At 46.8% G+C, this 23,445-nt stretch overlaps 1 protein-coding gene and 1 long non-coding RNA gene across 4 annotated transcripts; both read left to right on the top strand.

The window, feature by feature from the left end:
• Positions 1 to 2,091: 2,091 nt before the first annotated feature.
• LOC144139026 (uncharacterized) lies at positions 2,092 to 5,525 on the top strand. The gene is made up of 3 exons (XM_077671520.1): positions 2,092 to 2,398; positions 3,554 to 3,682; positions 5,305 to 5,525. Exons 1-3 carry the CDS (start codon positions 2,170 to 2,172, stop codon positions 5,421 to 5,423), a joined length of 477 nt encoding a protein of 158 aa, XP_077527646.1. The 5' UTR covers positions 2,092 to 2,169; the 3' UTR covers positions 5,424 to 5,525.
• Positions 5,526 to 15,196: 9,671 nt separating this feature from the next.
• LOC144139025 (uncharacterized) lies at positions 15,197 to 22,911 on the top strand. Of its 3 annotated transcripts, none has more exons than XR_013316021.1 (4): positions 15,197 to 15,330; positions 19,187 to 19,301; positions 20,297 to 20,408; positions 22,674 to 22,911. It is a non-coding gene; the product is annotated as an uncharacterized LOC144139025 (long non-coding RNA). The 3 variants fall into 3 exon arrangements; XR_013316019.1 differs by lacking the exon at positions 15,197 to 15,330 and adding an exon at positions 16,594 to 16,682 and having other exon boundaries at positions 22,674 to 22,910; XR_013316020.1 differs by lacking the exon at positions 15,197 to 15,330 and adding an exon at positions 16,764 to 16,997 and having other exon boundaries at positions 22,674 to 22,910.
• The last annotated feature ends 534 nt before the right edge of the window (positions 22,912 to 23,445 follow it).

Genomic DNA, 23,445 nt, shown 5'->3' with positions numbered 1-23,445 from the left:
ATATGATAAAGGGAAGGAAGTGAGGCGAGCAAGGCAGACACATTTTTGGTGTGACCTAGTTTCATCCCCCGAAAAATTGCCAGAATTATATCAGCAGAAAATACACAAAACGTGCGTGAATCCAACCAGTGGTATTTTAGTGCGCTGACGCGCAACCAAATGTGGCTCCACAACGTTGCCTTATTAAGCGCAACGCTTTGGACTGGCTCAGAGAGAGGCAAGATAGAGGCAATGTAACGAATCGTACTAAAAACGCAATCATTAAAATGCTGCTTTGGTGTCACAAATGCGGCTATTGACGATCTTAGGTATGGAATGATTGAAGCAGGACACAACCATTCTCAAGCTTTTGTGCGTCCGTGCCCGCCTGCATGCGCGTGCGCACGGATACTTTGACCCCAGACTTGAAAAATAGACTGCACTTCTCACTACTGAGACTACAGCCACTGCTCCGCGTGTCTGAAAGTGGGCTGCACATGAGGGTACATGCCTTACAACTCCGCTGTTCCCCTCCTTGAGTGCACTACGTCTCGCCTCCATCCCGCCAGCGGTGCAACTCATACGGTATATAAGGCAGAGAAGGATGACTGCCTCAAAGGCATCACTCCAACCAGCTTTCTTTTGTTCTCCCGCCACCAAGACCGGCCGAAAATCGGCCGGCTCTTTTATTTTGCTTACGTCAATGTTCAGTTGAAGCGCATTCTGTTATTAGAGCGGGTTCAGTAATGCTAGGTGTAGAATGTAAGAAAGATCTGACGACGCTGAAACTGTATCCTATCATTTTTAGGACTGCTTGCAAAAACTACAGCGGTACTCGTTGCGACTGCTTACTCCCTGAGAAGGCGAGCGGGTACTACAGAACAACACAAGAATGAGAGCGTCCCGAAATAAACGCCCTTTGCGGGTGCACATGCATAGCAAAATGCAAACTCCGAATCTAATACTTGTCAATTCCAGCACACCGTTTCAGTGCTTTTTTAGCCTAGAGTATAGACTTCTCATTCTAAATCTAACACTAAAATGAAAATACAATAGCATAAATGGTGCTGCTTTGTTGGAAGCAAAATTTTTAGGTTGGCGCTGATAACTGCTGGCATGGAAGCTTTGGTTTCCAGCGCCCGCAATTTCGGGAAAATGGCGAGTGAAGAGACAAACCAACCAGCATGAGCAGGCCTCCAAAATGCGCCGCGTGGATATGGGAGACAAAACTAAACACTTCATAGCGCTAGAGATACCCCAATACCTGCCTCTAAGTGCACATGACGCACGATTTTGTAGGTTTAAAGCAGAAAGGTGGACGGAAGTTTGTGTACGAGCATGGTTTGCAGAGTGCCAAGACAGAACGAAAGTAAAGCACGACGCAGGCCCGTGCCAAGAGCATCAACTCGCTCAGCTTAGGGTTTTGATTCCCGTATAGATAATGTTTTAACTAAGAAGTCAGCAGTGGCGCGTCACCTTTTTCTTCTTTCTTCTGTCACACTTTAAGTCCATGCGTTGTACCCACACATTTCGTAATTAGACGCAGCGCTTCTATCTCTGCGCTATCCCGGCAGCCTTGCGATTGCTGCTTTCAAGGCTAGCTACCGGCAGTAGAGTGTACCGCAGTGTACCCTGTACTGCGGTACACTGCCGTACAGTGTACTGCAGTGTACCGCACTACAGCCCGAGCAAGAAGCTCATCACGCTATAAGGACACGTTTTCCCATTTGGTTGCAGACCAATACATAAGTGTTACAAACTCCCGTATCTAGAGCGAGCTATGCTTACTATGCTTATACTGCTTGCTGTCGAACACAATCTACAAAGCGTAGTGGTTTACGAGTGATTTTTTTGCCGTGAAGAGCGCCAGATAAGCAGGAAGCGCTATGGCGTGTTCCCGAAGTGACCGGGAGTGAGTGGTATCGTGTTACACGCGCTGACTTGCTAATGCAATCGCATCTAATCGCTTAACAGCGGAAGGCCACAGTATTGTAATCGATCCAGTGTCGTGGCTTTATAGGGGTTCGACTTTGCTGACCAGCCAAAGTAAGCATTTACTGCAAGCCTGAGTTTTTCTCCCTCGCCCTGGGAACGGGCCTATTTAATGCAGATATAAAGATCAGCCAGAAGGTTGTGTGGCGTTGTTACTTTGCTGGTGGGATCGTTGCGTGCGCATACGTTGACAAACACATGGCAAGCGGAAAGCAGCAGGCAACCGGCTGGAGGATGCTCCGCGTCGTGCTTACAGCGGTACTCTTCGTCCACGGGGGGTCGTCAGAAGCGTCGCTCCCGCGCTGCCGGGATTCCGTGTGTGCGCGAGACCCCCACTGCACGCGATCTAAGCTCCCGGCGGTGTGCTGGAATGTCAGTGGCTTGACCGCCGCGCCCTGCCGGTGCTGCCAGAACTGCATCAACCCAGGTACGCGCTCATTCGAGGGGCTCTGATTTGGTTGAAAGTGGTGGGTAGAGCGGCCAGCCTATGCCGTTTCAAATATGTTTCAGCGAACGGCCGTGCTCGTCAGCAGACGTTAGAGCTTTAGTTTTGCTTGACGCTTCTACTGTTCCGTTCTTCTGCCTGCCATTGGGTATGCAAGTCAATTGCTTTCTATAATGGAGGCTGACAAAATCAGTTGCAGCATGTTTAGGTAACCATAACGAACAGTCGGCCAAATCTTTAACTGGCGTGCGCGAGCGGCGACTTTTCTGTGCGTCAGCGCCATATGACGGAGCCAAGTTGCGAACTGTTTGAGGCTAAGCGCATGCCCAGAAAGCCGTGCTCAGTTGTGCCACTCGTCTGCTAGGCTGTTCCTTCCTTAGCGCGTCACCCCTTATGAGAGCACTGCAAACGATCCAGGCAGCGTGATAAAGCGAATGGGTTTGCTCTTATTTTATTTTCCCAAGATCAACGTTGCAGCAATCAATCGGTAAATTTCAAGATACGCCGAACACGCTCACTCATGAGATAAGCTGAAGAATAGGGTTTACTCATTTTTTACTTCGTGACGTAAACGCTTTCTCGTGTGTATTAAGGGCAGTTATCAGTCGTATGCGCGCTTGATATCTTCAACGTGCTGAAGCCTGTGCTGAAGCTATAAAGTAGGCATCTACAGAAAAAAAAAAACCGAAAGAAGAAATAATTAACCCATGTTCTTCGGCTTATCTCATGATTGGGCGTGTTCGGCGTATCTTGAAATTTACTCGATTGATTGCTGCAACGTTAATCTTGGGGAAAATAAAATAAGAGCAAACCCATTCGCTTTATCACGCTGCCTGGATCGTTTGCAGTGCGCTCATAAGGGGCGACGCGCTAAGGAAGGAACAGCCTAGCAGACGATGGGCCCAACTGAGCGCGGCTTTCTGGGCATGCGCTTAGCCTCAAACAGCTTGCAACTTGGCTCCGTCATATGGCGCTGACGCGCAGAAAAGTCGCCGCTCGCGCACGCCAGTTAAAGATTTGGCCGACTGTACATTCATTAGGCTGTCTCTAAACGATTTAGTGATTGTTACGGTACCGCGCTTGTGGCACATGCGTGTGGGTATGCGGTGATGACACGTTTGCCCCCTTTTGTCGCAGACCAATACATAAGCGAAGATTGCGCGCAGAAGATTCGAGCCTGCAATCCCCTGCTCTGCCCCCAAGTGCTGTGCGCCTACGGCAGCTACGTGCCAGACTGCGACTGCTGCACAAAATGCCTTCCCAAAGGTTTGTTGGACATAGCCGCTGCCAGCATGCATTGCGACCACTCTGTAGAAGCGCCAGCCTCTTCTCGGAGCCATGCGAAGGCCCCAGAAAGGCCAGTGCATGGCCTTCGTGGCCATGCAGTTGACCTAATTCTGGTGTCTACGGTTGACTGCTGTCCCTCATCGCAACTTCCCGTGGGGAGAGTAGGCGGAAAACGCTGGCGTTTGTACCACAGTCTTAAAGCGCTTATTTGAGAAGTCCTGTCCGGCCTGGGGGTGGTTCCCTCCTTCCAGGCACAGCTTCAAACTACTGTACGCTAGAGGGATCTCTGCCGCTGCAATCGCGGGCCGTCCTGGGTGACGTCTTGACACGTAGACTTTGCTGGGGAAAAATGCATGTGAAATCGCTGTCATCACATGGCAATGAAGATAGCCAGCTGATTGCCAGCGGCAAGGGGTTGTGTTGTGCTTGAAAGAATAACTCAGCAGAAAACGGTTGCGCTGGCGGGACCGTTCTACGCATGCGAACTACCCTCGCTACTTGCCTATCGACGTTCCCGCGATATTGTTAAAATATTCCCGAGCTGTATTTTCATGTTTTTGCTTTTCTTTGGAACGCTTGATAATGAAGCTGTTATGAGACTAAAATAGCTGAAGAAATTATGCCATATCACTACCCTGTGAAAAAGTGGATGTCGAGCGAGGCTGTCCCAAGCAAATCTGACATAGGCATGCAGTGCTTTATTTCTTTGGACTAATGACAATGACAGCTGTGGCCAGGACAGATGTACACACGATATGGATGGTGTGGTTGGGCGGTTTGGGTCACTGTAGAATGCGAGTAGGAAGTTTTTAAAGACAAGTCGGGAACCAATTCTTCTTGGCGTGCCCCACAATGTCAGCGTGGAAGCCGGCGAAGATATCCATGGTGTGTCTCGTTCTCGGTTCCACAATGCGAAATGCCTCTACAAAATTGTCGCGTGTAAGCGAGAGGTGGCGTGCGTGCGTCCGTACCATGGCCATTAGCTTCTCGTCGAGTGGCACGGTTATTGCTAACCTATGACTAAAGGGACACGTTGTGTGCCCTTCCATTTTGCGGTAATTTGAACACACGTGAGTGCCGTCACAACTTGTTGCTTCGAAAGCTACGCAACACTTGTCATTAAAGCATGATACGGCGTTTGCTTCCTCTTGCTGGCACACAAATGGTAACTTTGAATGAGCATTGGCACTGTAATAGAACCAGCGGTAATCACTGTTTGTTCAAGTGGGGCCAGCGCACATTTCCGACGGAGGACACAGCAGAACAGCTCAGAACATAAACGCCTGCGTTGTGTGCGTCTCTGCTTCGCCATTCGTCATAGGTGTGCGTTGTTACCACGTTAGCATTTACCCTCTATCTAGACCAACATCAGTTTCCTATTTAACAATTTGTGACATTTTTCTCAACGCATGCATGTTTTCTTTTTGCTGGATGTGTATAGTCTGCACCTCTCTGTATTTCCGTTTACTATGCATGCTACCTTTATTTGGCATGACGTCGTAATTGTGCCGCTGATGGCTAATAGTTACAGCCTGCATCATACTCAACAAGAACACTTGCAGTATGTAAGACTAACGACGCCATTGTGCTCTTGTGTGCAGAATGCAACGGCGTCCACGACGGGATCTGGCCCAACTGTGACATCGTGGACTGCGCCGGATGCATCAATGGCAAGGAGCCCTTCTACTGCCCCAAAACTTGCTGCCCTGTCTGCATCTAGCACTAGCAGCCCCTGCGCCTGAGAACTGCTTTCACTCTCGCATCGGCCTCTTACCAGTGCGCGGCTGGAGACAAGGAATAAAGATAATTTTTAGCGCTCGCACTTGAGCGGCGTATTTCTATTTGTTTCTTACGTCTACTAAACCATAACATGAACACGCCCGGCACTTGCAAGCACACTGCCCCGCCTGCATGAATTTTACAGCGAAGCTGTTAGCCTCTCGTTGTTCAAAATATATCGTGTCGTGAAATAAATAAAACCAGGCAGGATACAGCAGTTTTCGGCCAAGACTCCGAGCGCATGCGTCATTCTAATCAGTCGTGCAGCATAGAGCGCAGTATAAAGAAAAAAAACCACAAAACGGGCACCGAAATCTCATGATGGATGATAAGGCGCCGGTGATCAATGGGAACCCCCCCCCTTTCCCCCATCCATGTGTTCGTTCTGGTAAAGATTAGGTTTGCAGCTGCCCCCGAAAGGGGAGGGGGTTAATATCATTCGAGGCCTGGCGCACGCGTCAGGCTAGGCAGGACGGAGCAGTTCTCGCCCAAGACTCCGAGTGCAGTCGTCACGCCCGCCGGGACAACGAGGAACATTTCATATCATCCCCCATCAGCATGTGTAGTGGTTTACAGTAGATGCGCTGGAAATCAACTGTCAGAGGGCGGGATCGCTTCAATTTTACTTTTCGTCTCTACCAAAGGAGATTTTGCTGATATCGACGCGCTTTGGCCACTAACTTGAAGCCTTTTCTTCCTAGTAAAGAAAGTTCTGTGGTCATTACATCAAGCAACACTGGGTGTTCACGTGGACCCTTGGAGGAGTACTGTGTTCACTGGATGGTAAACGCTTTGTAATCGGAAATAACGATGGCTTCATAAATAAAGTTAATGCACTAGTTGGGGTGTAACGCACCGTGAAAAATTGCTGTGCACCACAGTAAACAAAGTGACGGAAACAGTGTTTACACGTACAGACATGTACGCAAGTTTAGTTAAAAATACATTTCGTGTACACAGTTGATGAAGAGAGGGAATATTTGTTGCAGTCGATTCGATTACCTTGTCGCGGTGAGTGATGGTGGGAAAAAGTAACAAATATTTAAAAAAAATGGCCGCGTATTTACTCCTTTCGTTGCAAATGTCGACGCAAGACGATAGTCGACTGGCGCCTCTGGCAAGTAAATGCATCCATTCTCTTTCCCGTTCACAATTGATGCTGCTCCTCTCCCGTCTCGTTCCTTCCAAGATAACATGCTAGAGGTTTGCCTAGTCAATTTAAATTTACCGCGCTCCACTACTCCCAGTCGGGTGCCTCGATGCCAGCGCTGCCGCACGGCGGAGACGCGCATGAAATGAGGCACCCGACTACGTTTATGGGGCACCCGACCACGGTGCCCCACTCCACGACCGTTTCCAAGCGGAACGCGGAACCTATCTAGTGGAACCTTTCGTTGCTGTTGCCATTTGAGTGTTTAAGATTCCGCCAGGTAGCGCGGGCAACAGCAGGCGCCCGTTTTCTGCAGTTGATGTAGTATTTTATTTGCTATCGCTAAAAGCAAGCATCCATAATTTTTTAAATAAAGGAACACTGCAAATATCACTCATGTCTTGATTTTCGGCCTAATATTTGCCTAATGTCTTGTTCTTGTTCAACAATGCTGACAGGTATGGACATTAACACCGGACTTGGACGTTTAGATTTGGCTGTGAATATATGACTATTGCGCCGATGATGTTCCACTTTGGCCGGCTGGCTGAATCGAGTGACAGACGGACACAGAGACATACAGACAGACAGGCCAAAATTTCCCCGTTCAAGCAGCCCAAGAAAGACTATCGTCTTTAAAAATTTTTCGCCATCCCGCCCTGCGAAAGCGCAGGTGTAGCAAAGCTGTTGTAGATCACTACAAAATGTGTTGCAGGAGGGTATGAAATGTTTCTCGTCGTCTCGGCGGGCTTTGTCGGTTGTGCTCGGCTAGTGTCACTACACAATGGTACAGAGTATCGGCACTCTTTTCTCTTATTGTTGCGTGCCGCCGCAATGATCCTTGGTCAGTTCGCATTACGTGTCATTTGGACATTTGTATACACCCCGAGGGTTCATGGGTGCCGCCATTTTGTCGTTTATGCGTTTTAGTCAGTCAACTCTGGTGGGCTTAGCTTACCCTCCCTGCTCTGCGGCTGCGCGCGACTGTCGTCGTTCCGAATAAGAATCACAGATAACGCGTGCAAAAGCATTTCAGCAGCAGAAGTGCGTCCGAAGATTCCGTTTTGCTGCATCATCGGTAGTGTTGTTAACAAACCATCCGGTCGAAGCTAACGGCGAGGCCGTAGGTGCGGCAATCTAGCATGACTGGTAAACGCCAAAATGGCCGCCGTTGATGACTTGCGTGCAGACTGACACTACGCTAGGCTTATCTGGCGGCAAGTGCTGGGTCCTGCCTAGCCTGACGCGTGCGCTCGGCGTCTTGGGCAAGAACTGCTCTATTTAGTGACAGTAGTCCTGCGTAGCTTTCAAATATAATCTGCAAACACCATCGTTACCAGGAACACATAATCGGGGGGTGGGGGGGACGTCCCATTAATGCCTGATTACCTTGACGCATGCGCTCGTCGTCTCAGGCATTGGCGCCTTGGCGTTTTTTGTCCACGGAGATGAAACAGTTTGGGGAAGAAATACACAGCTTTGCTGTAAACCATGTTCGTTGGGTCACTATAAGGGGTCACAGATTTAAGACGCCTGGGCGGCACTAGTCGTGCAGTTCATGACAAATTATTTACCAGGTTGCAGCGACAGCTTATTTTTGAGCGGAAATCGAACCTGTAACCTTCCAATTTTACGGCGCGCCTGAGGTGTCTGCGTGTCATGCTCTTCTTCCATAATTTTTTACAGCGAGTAAAGAAATGTTATTTTGAAAAGTATACAAATTGGACGGGTTTTCGCTGAATGAATTCAAGAGGGTCAAAATAAAGTTCTCTGTGGAGTTCTCAGACAGTGCAGGCCTTTTTTAGCCCGGGTCGCGTATTCCCAAACCATATCCCGTAGGGGCCCAGGCCGACCACACCCCCTAAGCAGCGGCGCAGCCAATGAGGTTTAAAAAATTGCAAATTTTTAACCTCCTTGGACGCAGCACCGTGACGTCACTTCCTATATGTGCGCGACGTCATGCGAGGTGGATTTTTTTTTTTTTCACCCTCCCCTCGTTTCGGCTGCTTTACGGGCGGCCGATGGTTTCGCTCCGTGGGCGGGGCTGGCCGGCGGCGCTGGGGAAGCTGACGCACATGTGGTACAAGTTAACCTTTTGTACCTGAGCCCCTGATCTCTCAGTGCTCTTCTTGCGCGCCTGCAGGTTGACTCTGATCTCCGTTCGTGTTCCTAGATAAGCGCTTGGCTCGGTGTCGAAGTGTGCGCGCGCGGATGGACGCTTTTACGTACATGTGGCAATTATACAAGTTCCGGAAAGCGAACACTATCATAAAAATGAAGACAAAAATTTGTTTTGATCTTTTGTGATCGCGCTGCTTCGCGGCGGCCGATGGTTTCGCTCCGAGCGCAAGGCTGGCGTACGCGCTGGGAAGATGAAGCTCGCTCTCCGCGCTCTCTAGCGCGCCGTCAGTCGCTCGTTTCCCATGCTGTTCCTAGTTAAGCTAGCGCTCGGCGCGTTGCTCAAAGTGCGCGCGGATGGATCCTTTTGCACGTACATATGTAGTTATGGTTTACGTTCCGGAAAGCAAGCACACCCAATAAAGTGAAGGCAAAAGTGTTTTGTTTTGGTTTTAAATGCAGAGCATTTCAGTAACTCACGATGTCACCCGCGTTGTCCCGTCGTAGTCCGCACCGTCGTTGTCCGCACCCCTCCCCCTACACTATATAAAAGAAAATACACTATATAAAATGGCCTAGCATGTCACTTAGAGTTAGTCCTCTAGAAATCGGTCGACCCAAGGACACTAGAAGGGACGTTCTAGCTGCTCTATACCGCGTACACTCACATAATACGTGGTTCAAGTCCTCGTGCACGTCACAAAGAGTGCAGAAGGGGAAGCGGCCTGTTTCATCTTGAATCGAAAATAATTCGTGTAAGCGACATTTAGCCGCACGCGGTGAAGAACCGCTTCGTCATGCTTGGAAAGACCAAAGCACACGCGTACGTCGGTTGCTCGTCTCCTGCGAAAATCAGCGAGCGTGTTATTCGCCATACTCGTCTGTGCCTCCCACTCGCGCAGAACTGCCCATCACAAGGTCCGTTGTCATAATTGTGTGCGACAAGCGCGTCCCCCGCGCATTCACGCGATGGTCGCGAATCTTATAACTTCTGCTTCATGGATAAGCACGTGCGGCCGCTCGAGGTCGTCAGGGATGACCTCGCGTCAACAAATCATGAGTCTGTGTTCCGCGCGAACCTGCCTGACGGAGTAGCAGGTAACGCCTTCATGGACACGTAGAGCGGGTGCACCAACACAACCTGTATTGTCCAAAAGGTCCAGAAACGGGGCGAAAAGTATGTTTTTCGATACGAAGCTTTGTAGTACGCGAGGCGGCGTTTTGCAACTTGTGTTGTACTATTTATATTTCTATTCTTGCTATTTCTTGTTTATACATTCGTATACTTTTTGCGTGTGTGTGGCTTACAGTTGAGGCGCGAGCTGTGACGCAATGCGCGCGAATTAAAAGGCCAGACACTACAGAAATTTATATATGTGGTAGCTAAAAATGCGTCGCAGGAAACAGACTCAAACGGCTCATCTATACCCATCATTGGATCTCGAAAAGTGTCAATTTTTGCCGCTATTGGGACTCCCAGAACACTATCGCAAAAATAGTGCGCCAAGGAGATAACTTTTTTTTACTTAGTTTTATCTCTGCTGCGACTACCGTGACTTCAAGCTCACGCGCAACTACTTATTAGTCCCAGCGAAAAGAATATACGTATCTGAGTGAGTGTAACACTTTATTAAATGAGAGGCCATGGGGCTCTGGGGGAGCAAGGATGAGGGGAAAATGGGAAGGTCACAACTCGCCCAATGAACACAGTTGCAGTCTTGGGGTCCTAATCGCAAAATGAACGCATTAAAGTCAGTCAGTGGCAGCAAAACGCACAGTTCACACTTAGATGTACAGTTCACACTGTAGACAATGCGGTTCACACTAAAAACAGTACACGCTGCAGACAGTTCACATTGTAGACCGAACGGGGAAGTCAGCCAGGCTGCTACACCAATTTGTAGAGTCCGTTTTCAAGGGCGTACTCCGTACTCGGAAATTGCTTCTAGTGCGGTGGGATCGTCACGGACCCGACTAACATGTTCCTGTTTAGTCGCAGGGGCGGGACCTAGAGTTAAAAGCTGGTCGCGATTACGGTCGAATAATGGACAGAGCCAAATTAAAGGGGCACTGACACAAAATTTTGAAGGCGAGATAACTTCGGAGATAGATTGGTGGGAACACATATACATCATCTGCAAAATATCAGCGGCGAATACAGCCTAGAACATATTTAAAATCAATTTTGAAGTGTGCGAAACGCAACCGATCAGCCAGAAGAGGACCACGCGCAATTGTAAATAAACAACATCCAAACACGTCACGAGTTTCTGTTTGCCGCTTCCGCACTACCGGCGTTTTTTGCCGGCTCGCCTGGCTCGCCGCTCCAATCGGAGGGCCGGAGGGCGGAGCTTCTGCTCTCGAGAACGAACGACCCGATCGTTGGCGGCGGAGGCGCCGTGATTTCGTCAGCTAATCGGGCAGCTGGCCGCGACCAAAGTTCTACAGCGATTCCAGGCACTCTGTTTCTATTACTGTTTATTACCATTGGATGCGAAAACGCGCCGGAGGCACGAAAAGCTCACTGATCTAGCCGCACGGTCGCTGTGCAGGCGGCGGCCACGGCCGCGAAGTTGCCCAGGCCGGCGCAAGTACCTCGAGTGATAGCTTGTTACCGCTGCACGAAATTGTCCCCAAGTCCCGACCATGGTGGCTTACATGAGAAAGGAGTTAATGATGCGATGGCGGGTTTCATTAAAAATTGTCATCTGCACCGATTACGAGAGCGGCACTCGAATATCCGCCGCAGTGCTGAGCCGAACACATCTGTAGGCGGACCTGTAGGCAGACCGGCCGGCTGCTCCCAGCGCGCGCCTTGCCACCCACCGTCTCGAGCGTCGCGCGTCGTTCTTTAGCCGCGGTAGCATTTGCACTCGCAGCGCCTGCGTCACATCCACGGTCGCTTTTTAATTAAGCGCCTCACGAGATCAGTACGTGGGGGCATTCGCAGAAACTGCCGTCGATGCGGATTCGACAGTGCTACGGCGGCTCTGCTCTGTGATATCCCTCCGACGGTCACGTGGTCAGCTCTGTTCACACAAAATCCACAAAATCCATCGTTTCGCGGCACTCGCTGAAACCGAAACTGCGACTGGCCGCATTGAAAATGCCTCTAATTAAACAACCGTCGCACGCTGAAGCAAATGAGGTTTCTACAGGTTATAAGTAGGTCACTAGCTACTTATCGCAACAAAAAAAACAAGATGCAAAATTTTTGTGTCAGTGCCCCTTTAAGTGGTAACGATTTGGTGTGCCTTCCTCACTACAGGGGGGGCATCAGCGCCATTCGGATCCTGCTGGAGCTGTCTATTTATAAATAACGTATCTTATGCAACAAAATCTGTGTGTGCATGAAGCACAAATTGTTAAAAATAACTAATCGACATTGGCAACAGTGTGAGTCGTAGCACGCATGATTACTGATATCAAACTGCGCCCTGATGGCTTCAGTGAAGAGACTGTGGTCAATAGCCCTGTACAGAAGACATATATCAAACTCCTCGAGTACTTCAGAAGCTGTACAATCCAACTATTACTTAGCCCTTGGTTGGTATATATTTTCGATCTTGTTTCCCTAAATTGTTATGACCAGCATTGCAAATTATGCAGCATTCATGACCGAGTGTAAAACGTGTACGTTTGAGATCGTATCTGTCTTATCAACGTCTCACCCTTGCAAGAACGATTCACACCTTCCATTGCTGTTGACACAATGCCAATGTTTTCCTTAGTGGCACTGTACCTGATAAACAATTAATTCAATGAATTTAATGTTAACGAAATTCAATGTAATAGTGCTTATGAAAGTGCCAAAATGTAGCAGCTCATGCAGCTGTAATATTTCGCAAGGGTAGGACAGTTTGTAAATGTAGTCATGGGTAATTGGCTGCCTTTCTTGTAATCCTTACCTGCAGCACCGAATCGTGTTTTGAGGTGTCCATATAGTGAAAGAGCACCCAACTCAATTGTATACCCTTCTGTGTGTTGTAGAATGAGGGCTTGCTTTCCGGAACGTGTATAATTGCCACATGTGCGTGAAAGCGTCCATCCGCGCGCGCGCACTTCGAGCATCGAGCCGAGCGCTTATCTAGGAACACGATCGGAGGTCAGCGTCAACTTGCAGGCGCGCAAGAAGAGCTCGGAGAGATCAGGGGCTCAGGTACAAAAGGTTAGCTTGTAAGGTTAAGCTGACATGTGCGTCAGCTTCCCCAGCGCCGCAGACCAGCCCCTTCCACGGAGCGAAACCATCGGCCGCCCGCAAAGCAGCCGAAACAAGGGGAGGGTGAAAAAAGAAAAAATCCACCTTGCATGAAGTCGCGCACATAGAGGAAGGTCGTCACGGTGCTGCGTCCAAGGAGGTTAAAAATTGCAAATTTTTAACCTCATTGGCTGCGCCGCTGCTTAGGGGGTGTGGTCGGCCTGGGCCCCTACGGGATATGGTTTGGGAATACGCGCCCGGGTCTTATCATGAAGGTGGATGCGAGTAGCTTAACGTTTGATGGGGTGGTTTAAGATTATACCTATGAAGACAGTTTTAGGGAAGCCCCACATGTTTGAATATGTGTTCCTTACCGCTCACAGTGTTTGTATGGAAAGGATAAATTTTACAGTGGAGCTGCTATTAGCTAGCTTCTGCCCTTCTTGCGTCCGTATAACGATAAAAGTCGCTCATGACGGCGGTATCTACATGTGCCGTGGTTGACCGCACGTGTTCCCCTCTCGCGCTATATGCGCACCTTCTTCCTTCTGGCACCTGGATACAAGATGGCGTATATTGTTCTTGCAAAACTGTCTTCCGAACAATGCAGTTGTCTTTAGAAAAGAAGCCGAGTTTAAGGAGAATGGTGAAGGCTTGCTTTCCTACGCGTGTGTTGCGCAGTGACGCCTACTCATAAAGAAAAAAAGTAGCAAACATGGCTTGAGGCGACAACCGATGACGATCGGGTCGCGGACTCCAAGTGTAAGCGCGTTTGCCTTAGGGAGACCCGAATACTGCGAGGCGGAACGCGCAGGAGTGCGGCGTGGCTACAATCCCGCTGAACGCTTCCCCGCAGCGACGGAGCGATTTGTGAAATGCATTTGTTTACGCTTTCGTTAATCACAAATACATGGACTACGCAGCCTCACTGGCCTTATACTTTTGCAAAGTGAAATGGGTCCCCATTTTTTATTGATCACATTTTTAGGGAAGAAAAACTACATATCTTTCTAAAGGGCTTTTTTCACTGATTCCCGGTCCGCTATAGTGCACCTAGCAACACTGCCGAAAGATCAGATGACATGGAGATACATTATCTGCACCTCAAAGCAGCAACACAACAGAGCAAAGCGAAGAAATGCAACGGCTTCCTGCTCACTGCGGAGCCACCGGAAATGTTGCAGCTTATAATGCAGCCTCATCGGCCCACAGCCTTGCCTGTGCCCATTCAATTTACAAAAAGGGATACGGCAACTCTCGCATCCTCGATTTCCTGAAGGACACAGCTGTGCATTTGGACCGACAAAAACTTCAGTACACGCCTCTGCATCCAATTGACGCTAAATACAGCTTCAAGATGCCTCCTGCACTCAACAAGTGTGAGGAAGCGGAATTGCACCACCTGCGTCTAAGCGTGGCATACATAAGACATTACTCTGCAAAATTCAGCAGGACTCCTCATCACTCTGTCCAACATGCCATGTAACGGAAGATACCAAACGTATCATCTGCATCTGTCCAAACTTCACAGTGCCAAGGCGGACTCTCCTCAGATCTTTGTGTATGCCACACCACGCAGGCCTTAAACTGAGGGCTGTTTTGGGCCCTTGGTCGGACCCCCGCCAGGTCGTTCAGGCTATTAAAGCTCTGTTGGGGTGTTGTTGCGTAGCACTGGCTTGGACGAAGTGTTGGGGTTAACTTCACTGCCAAACACTGTGTATGTGCTGGCAAACTCGTGAGCATCACCTCATTGTTTTCATTATTTATTTATTTATTTATTTGTTTATTTACTTATTTATTTCACACGCCATCATGTTCTTGTTTTTCATATGGGCTAGCAAGCTAAGCGAAATGGCTCGGCTAACCTCCCTTCTACCATTAAATGCATTCTCTCTCTTTTCAAGAAAAGGAAAAAGTTACAAATGATCTTCGCCAACGATGTAATTGGCTTTTGTGCAAACAAAACAACAGATGCACTCAGCGTGTAGGGCACTTACGTCTTTGCGTGGAACTAAAACGAAAAGCAGCCGCTTCAACTGCGATGTCTTATAATCGTAGGGCTGTTGTAATAAGCTGTGCTACGGTTTTAAAGTTTACTGTAACATTAAGCGCGATTAAGGTCATAGGGTATGCGTAAGCGTTAGCGGTATAAGTGTGGGCTCTAGAAAGCCGCTTATTTTATTACCACGTGCTGGATGACAAAAACATGCGAAAATAACTTACTTTTTAAGCACCTCCGAGATTGCGATTACAGACTGACACGGACCTTTTTTTGTTACAGAGAAACTCTAAACAAATCAATGCTCCTGCGCTCCACTCTTTACAGCTCCTAGTAAAACTCATTTAAGGTTCTGCATGCGGCACGAGTCAAGTTCATACTTGGTAAGAAATTGCATACTATTGCCAAACCTTCGTTAGTAACGCAGTACTTGTTACGTGAAGGCATTGTGCGTGCGATAGCAACTAATGTATAAACAATATGGCTTATTTTTGTCCATATTCTTAAATGATCTACAAGCAATTTTTCAAAAAGATATGAACTCATCCTGACGTTAGCTAAAATATCTAGTGTTGTAATACGATTACTGTGCCTCATAGTGCGAATGCGGAAAGCATTTGAAGCCACGTTGCACAGCTCCTACTACAGACTTGGGGTTTTTATCCTATAGATTTCTCTTTCGGCAAAGAGACATAAGAAAAATAGTTAAAGTTAGTGGGCTAGATTAACAATCTTGATCTTTGTTTGGTTTCATTGCACTGAAACCGTTTATTTAGACGTCTTTTTTGCGTTGCCAGGTACAGCTAAGTCACCAGTGTGAAGAAGTCGACATCCGAGATCGCAGTATACTTTCTTCAAAGTGTTATCGAAAAATATTTAAGCACAATTATTACGCTCGTGTGTAAACATAGGTCCACCGCAATCGCTTTATGTCGAGCTGTCAACTAACAGTTGGAATTTTTAGGCAACGAGAAGTTTCCCTGATAGGTGGATGTTCCCGGTAGTTTCAAATAGAGAAGGTGCAGTCATATGCCCAGGCACATTTTGAATGCTTCGATATAGCACAAAGTACTGTCCCACAATATAACTTAAGATTCTGCCCTCTCTTGATCTCCTGCTGTCGGCAACATAATGTTACAGAGGAACCTTAGTTTGGCTCTAGGATTTCCTGCGTAAGAATTGACGCATCGCTTGATTAACATTACCACGAGAAGTGGTGTGAAAAGACAAAATATTCAGGTGTCCCTTTGCACACCTAACAAGTGTTCGATATGATATTAGTTTTGCAAGTCTGCTATGCTCAGAATGCACGCATTTAACTTTGCGGGGTCAAAAGTTATTGCAGTGTATAGTGAATTTCCAATTTTTGCTGCCGGCACTGTTCGTGCTATATTCCTTTGTAATAACTCCTTTGTCCCCTCAAAATCTAACAGGCGTGTTCATTTTTATTTCGGCATGACAGAGGGACAAGTATAAGGCCCCTCACTCACAGCCGCCTATTCATATTCGTCTTCGTAAATCTGCCGTCATTCGGCATTCTAGATTCAAACGCCGAGGCAATACCGCACGGTCATCACACTTTCCAGCGGTGTGTCAGCTTGGAGATGAACTTCAGAATTCACACCTACACTGCAGCTCCTCCGCTCTGCGTAGTACATGCATCAATATCGGTGACGTTGCAAGGACTACGGACGCGAAGAAAGGCCGCTAAACTTACATTACCAACCTCGCAAATGTAAACTATTCAAGTCTCTGTGCATGTGCTAATAGGAGAGGTTGATGTCATGCTTTCGTTTACATAAAGGTCACACGGCAGGCGCCATCGCGCTTAAACAAGCACACGTGTGTGGCTTGAGACCGTGTTGTTGCGTAGCACGAGCCAGGCCGTTCCCCGGAAGACGTTCCTTACCCGTGTACCGCCCAATTCGCTCGTTGCTGACTTCGCAAGTACAGCCGATAAAAACGTTGAGAGTCTCTGAAGCAAACTAACCAGGCAAGCGAAGTGCCCTCGTATGTGCCTCCCACTTGTGCCGAAATAGGTTTCACGAAGGTGAGCTAGCGGGGAAGTAAAGGCAAGTCACCTTTAATAGCCCTCCGTCACGACGGGGTGGTCACTTAATTACGGTGTTGTGTTCGGAAGTTTGGTGCTATACTGAACAGACTTCACAGCTCGCCCAGACGATGACCAAGGGGGAGACGTGACACGAGTGTTCTTAACACTCACCGCAAGGTTTGTGTCACATCTCATAGCTTTGTCGGGATCTCTGTGTCTACAGAAGACTGCTCAACGAAAAGGTCGGCCTTGCTAATGACCTGCTTTGCTACACCATATTTAGATGAGTGAGGTGAGATTGCGTATGTGTTGGTGTGCTTAATGAATGTGTTATTGAACCAATTATGTTCTCCCGGAATGTTTTAGTTGGAAACTTTGTAACTAAGACTAAGGAACATAATGATACAGTTGAGTATTGCGTTAATACCCCCTGGGGCATATCACAATGTTTTCAGATATTTTTAGTTGCGTATGCCGTCGGAATAACCATTTTTTATCGTCTCCCTAAAACTAGAACGAAAAGACAAGAACAAACCAATTTAATTCCTAGAATTTTTTTGTGAGAGTTTCAGCTTGTAAATGAAAGATATAAAAACAGAAGTGAAGCGAGGCAGTTATCAGCCCACAGTAAAAGAAAAAAATTAATGCTTTAAATCTCTGTTACCCTTTCTTGTTATTTTCGTTGTAGTTGAAAAGATGTTAGTCCCTCAAAATAATTCATTTCAGGTGCAGCTGCACTGTTTTTATTGGGTTTGGTAACACTGCTCTCAATTCACTATTTCCCATTGCATAAAGAATTTAGCACCACTGAATATGTGACCATAGCGATAAAGCATGCGGTGCCTTAAACGCGATCCTGAATGATCATTTGGGACGCTTTCCAAAAAGGCAATTTTTAAGGGTTTGTGCAATAATTGGGCAAATTTTTCGCCTCCACCGGGCGGGTGCCCTAAAACAGGACCTGTTCTTCATAATAAAGGCTTAATTAATGAGACGGTTAATTATTATGAGACGGTGAGATCGCGCCAACACAGCAAATCCCACCAGAGCGTCAGCTTCGCAGCACTTCCCTCTTCACAGGTTGGAAGGGCCCCGATTTTGGGAGTGCATTTTTTTTTTACGCGCGAGGTACGGGCCTTCACCTGTGGATTCGCGGCGCGGGTATCTGTAGTTTGCCACGCGAGCAACGAAACGCGTTGCTGGACAGCAGACAGGATGGTCGACAGGGGGGGCTGCAGACGGGAGCGTTTGAAGCGCGTTGTCTTTTAGCGTGCATCGCCCCGCTCGAACGCAACAACTCGCATTTGCATCAGTGTAACGACTGCCAATTTTACGCCTGATGTCACCTACCCAATCAAATAATTCTTGCCGGAAGTGTATCAACAATTAGATAAGCAATAAGAAAATAATTAGAGCAGGGTAGACGGCGTAAATTAGAGGAAGAACGCTCACTTGCAATACGGTTTCACTACGAGGAACGACCTCGATTTATTTATTTATTGATTGATTTATTTATTTGTTTATTTATTTATTCAAACTACCTTATGGGCCCCTTTACAGGGCATTGAGTAAGGGGGTTACAAAAGTGAAATGTCTCTCGACGGAGCACAAAACGTATGGCACAAAGTTGCAATTAACAAACAGAAATGGAACAACTGATGACGACGGGGTGTGTAGGAAATATTGCGGGGGGAGATGATAAAAAGAAAAATATATTAAATAGAATGCTTTAAAGTTCGCTTAAATTTCACTTGTCCTGGACGCCATTTTTAACGCGTTGTTTTTCAGTTGCTGTCGTAGAAACCAATCCCACGTGAAATTTTATTATAAAAATGCTCCTACTACTCTCAGTTGTGCACTTAAATTTTGCCTCAAATATTGGAAATGTTTTTGTGCTAAAGAATGTTGATATGTGCTTGTCATAACAAGGACAGATTACAGTTATTTGGTTACATAGGCACACAATTTGTACATATACAGATGGCAGGGGAGTGCAAAGAATTCTTTAACGTCTTTGATAACACCCGTGCCAAAACGCGCTTAATCAGCATTGTGGAGTAAGAAGCACCTGTTTTTGTGAGTAATGCTACGGTCGAAATTTCTCCAAGTGAAAAAGCAAGTTTAACTAAATATTAAATAAGTGTATCACGTTAAGCTTCACAAATGATACATTTCCTCACTTTTAGGAATCGACGATGGTGGCCACTATGGGAAAGATAATACTCTCAATAGGTTTATTTTTCCAGCCAGAAGTAACGCTCGCCAACGAGGAAACTTTCGACTCTTTGGAGATTGGAAACGGCAAGTAGATGGGGAATATTTTTCACCGAGCACTTTCTTGCCTGGCATATATTTGGAACAGTTTTTTAACAGTCTGGTACTCTGTGAGATCCCCTATTTGTTTAATAAAACTGCTCTCAGGAGCGTTCAATGTACGTTTAGAGGCTCTTGCCGCGGCGGCACAATTAAATAACGTACTTGCAGCCGCAGTTTGGAACGTAAAGTCTTGGAATTTCTCTTTTAATAGCCTGGCGAGGAGTTGCACGGCGAAAACAAGGCTACTTCTGGACGATTAGGTTGCATATACTTTAGAGCGAACGTAGAAAGTCCGGCAGAACAAGTAGTGACTACCGGCAAGTTCACAAAGGAAATAAAAGGGTTAGTGCATATAAATAAAGGATGAACAAACCCAATATACTAGAAAATAGTACATTTAAGGCAGAGAGATAGGCTAGTTTGTAACGGCATAAAGAAACCCTTCTGTGCTATAAGACGGGACACAGGAGAGGGGCAAAGAGGGACAACTAGACAACTGGTGTTTTTACCAATCACGCAATACAAGGAACCGCGACAGCGCGTTCACACACAAATAAGAGATTACGGGGCATGCTTAGAACTTTCTAAGAATGTGAAGGCGAAAGCAAAGTTGGAATTTTCGTTATTTGGTCTGCTGTTGCGCGTTCTGTTTAGCTTTGCTGCAGCCGCTACGAACGTGTAAATAAGTTGCTCACAAAATTATTGTCGCTTTATAAGCAATACCAATATTGGAAAGTTTTATATGAGATACATTCTCATTTAGGGCGTTTAAGAAAGTTGTTGTTCATTAATATTATCTAATATTTTATTCCTTCTGTAAATCAACCTTTATATCTAAAATGGCATGTGTGTGCATTGAACCAGATATACTAATAACAGCAATCACTTCAAAACTTTTAGCACTGTAATAAATACAGAACTGCTTTCAGTCTTTTGGGCGCAAAAATGTTCAAGCAAAACTTTTCCGCATTTTTTTGCAGGAACGTGCTACTATAAAAAACAAGAAATATTGGATAAGGAAGAATACAAAAGTAGAGACCCATGTGAAAAGTGGTCGTGCGATGAAGCAAGCGGAAGACTGATTGTCCAAGGGTATAAGATGTGGCTTAAATACATTTCTGGTTAATGACAATTAAGCGCTACAGGCTTCAGCTCATGCACACAGCAAGAGCCAGCAAGGAGATAAAAAAATTGCCGAATCATACGCATAGGTGGGAATCGACGTAAAGTGACGCTTTCAATAATCACAGCTTGTTACATCAATCCCTTTTGGATAGTTCACACTCCGTAAATCGCCTTTTTTTGCCTTTGTAGTCCCGAAAAGGCAAGGGTATTTTCTTATGTCGGTCAGCAAAGAAGGATGCACACATGGGTCTTTATTGAGACCCATTTTAGGTCGTCTTGGAGGGGTGGCCGCTCCTTCTTCCGTCCCTCTCCTTCAAATCCTCTACTGGTGCTAAGAAGGGAGGGCCTTTTATTTTCTTCGAGTCGATGGTGTTCAAGGACTGTTTTCGCTTCAGAAGTCCGCAACGGGCTGTTTGTCGCACCCCGTTAGCAAGAAAAATCTGCGAGCCGCACCAAACAAGCCGAGAAACGCAAATAGCGCACAAGCTCCCGGCACCTCAACCTCGCCACATCGGAATGGCCGCCAGAGGCCCGTACGCAGCGACGCAGCAGCCAACCTCACCGACGTCACCCTTGTACACACGAGCTGTTCTGGTCTGCGCCCTTCTGGCGCACTGTGTCCGCTGACAAACGGCGAAGACTTCTGCCCATGTGCCTTGTCCATTCGTAAGGCAATAAAACACAAAAAATGAAGAAAATGAGCGCGATGCAGCCGCACACATGGCACTCAAGGTCAAAGACGTTTCCTAAAGGAAAACCACGTGCAAATCTCCACACGAACGTTTGAAGGTGATGCCATGAGAACGTGCACAGTCATCCGCCGATCACGGGAACACCGCCGGACGGCAAGATGCGGCACGTATAGGAAGAAGGAACGAGAGCGGAGCTTATAGGAACGAGCATCTCGGCACTTTTAGGGTAGTCGAGTTGTGACAGCCATCATTTGCCGTACTGGGTAACCTTCAAGGGCATTTGGAAGCCTTGCAAAAAGAAGATTGGTTGCACAGGATATTGCGTGCTGTCTAATATTGATAATTGGTATATAGTGCATCGTGCGTTATTCCCGCAACTTCTCTAGTCATCTGCTTCTACAGAACAGAATAGCTGAGTAATTTGTTCGGAATTATTGTACTTCCCTGTACTATCTATGGGATTCATCGGTGCTGTGAAGAGCTAAGAAGGTTGTTCTGCTGCGTCAACGAATAAATACCTGCAGTTAATATCTTTCTTCGGTCTAAGCATTAGTAAATGCTTGCTGCAGCAGAAAATCAAGCAATCAAATTCTGAGATGCCCCCTCCTCAAAATTGCCTGTGTCGTGTCTAGCGTCACCTATATTATAGTGTTTGGAAACTCGTTTCGTACAAGTATCTATATTATGTACTAAAGTATGTGAAAACATCTAAAGTATGTACGAATTACCCCAACGACACATTTTATTCATATATATAGTTCCAGGAAAAACTCGAAAACGATAAAAAGTTTCTGGTGACAATTTGAACATCATTATCTTGGCTATCAGACAGCTTATCAGGTATCTGTAGCGTGAGTGGCTGTATAACATTAAACGCATGCACTGACAACGCGAGACAACAGCTTGCCATTTGCATTCAGTGCACCCCCGTAATAAAAAAAACATTTAATTCCATAGGGTTACGAGGTGAAACAAAAATGAAAACCATTTTTTAGACTTTCGGTGGCAAATTTGATCTACAAATCTACAATATGGTTTTATTCCTTATTCTGTCGAAGCCCTCTGTCAGCTTTAAATCAAAACGCCAAAGAATATAGCGCCCGCAACCAGTTTTAACGGGATCATGAAGATAGCTTACATTCGGGTATATTCAAATCAGCACTGGTTGATAACTTTCCCAACTCTCTTACAAAAGCTGAGTAATCAGTGTGTTAGGTCTCTGCTACCATTGAAGCAACACGATGAAACGGAACCGGAGGCACCACAACAAGCGCACTATAAAATGTATTGGGGATAGCTTGCCTCGGCTGGCAGCAATTACGCAAGATAATTCCACAGACGTCACGGGAGGAAGGGAGAACGGAATGAAAGAAAGCGACTGCTCTGTCACCATTGTTCAATGTTTTATTATAATCTTGCTCCGTGATTGCCTGTTTGCATTATTATTTTTATTTTTTGCTTTTGCGGGTGAATTATTGTCATGTGTACTTTAGGCTATGCGCCGCTTCTATAAACTTCTTTTGTTTTTAATCATTTTTAGGTGCCCCGTGAGGCCTTACGGCTCGTGCGTACTCTCACTCCTCGACTACGAATACCCTCTCTGCTGCCCCAAACCCGCGTGCTGACGCAGCTCCAGACGGCACCCTCCCACTCTCCCCTTTTTTTCCGCCAGTGGTGACATATTGCATGTCTGTACAATAACTGCACAAATAAACAATCGAAGAGGCCATCTGAACACGTACAATGCAGTAAAAATGACGATAATAATGAAGTTTACGCATGTTAGGCATAAACCCATTCACGTGAAAATAAAAAAGAGACACAATTCGTGCACTGCATAATTAATCGGACATGTTTTTTTTTACGTCGGCAGCTGCGGGGGGATTACTTTCAACAAACCTCGAAGAGAAATCACCATCCGCAAACATTGTTGCTTTAATTTGTGTTTAAAAAGTAATGTTGGGTGAACCGATAAAAGCGGGTTGGGCGGACATTTATTAATGGCGTGGAACCTTGATCTTACTTCGATTTACAAGAACGGCTTTCGCCACAAAACTTGCCGATTGACCCCCCTCCCCCCCCCCCCCCCCCCGCACACACACCCACCCACACCCACACCTTGCAAACGCTCTGGATGGGGAATCTGAGAAGTGGTAGTAGTAGCAGTAACAATTTTATTTTGCCCAAAAGTTGTGGTGATTGTACCAGTGAATTATTCACTCAGCCATCTAGACAGTGGGGCTCGCGATGTTTCGGGAGCTCGGTGCCTTCAGCCAACTGGGCGAGTGCATCTTGCACGGGGGGATCTGAGC

This window comes from Haemaphysalis longicornis, unplaced genomic scaffold (assembly GCF_048455015.1).
Source record: "Haemaphysalis longicornis isolate Haplotype H1 unplaced genomic scaffold, Haemaphysalis longicornis Haplotype H1 scaffold_5, whole genome shotgun sequence".
Classification (NCBI taxonomy): Eukaryota; Metazoa; Arthropoda; class Arachnida; order Ixodida; family Ixodidae; genus Haemaphysalis; species Haemaphysalis longicornis.
This window is presented reverse-complemented; position numbering and strand designations above follow the sequence as displayed.

Coding starts and splice junctions, on each gene's coding strand:
- LOC144139026 (XM_077671520.1), top strand. CDS start 2,170: ATGGCAAGCGGAAAGCAGCAGGCAACCGGCTGGAGGATGCTCCGCGTC. Junction 2,399..3,553: donor CCAGAACTGCATCAACCCAG/GTACGCGCTCAT, acceptor CTTTTGTCGCAG/ACCAATACATAAGCGAAGAT. Junction 3,683..5,304: donor CACAAAATGCCTTCCCAAAG/GTTTGTTGGACA, acceptor TCTTGTGTGCAG/AATGCAACGGCGTCCACGAC.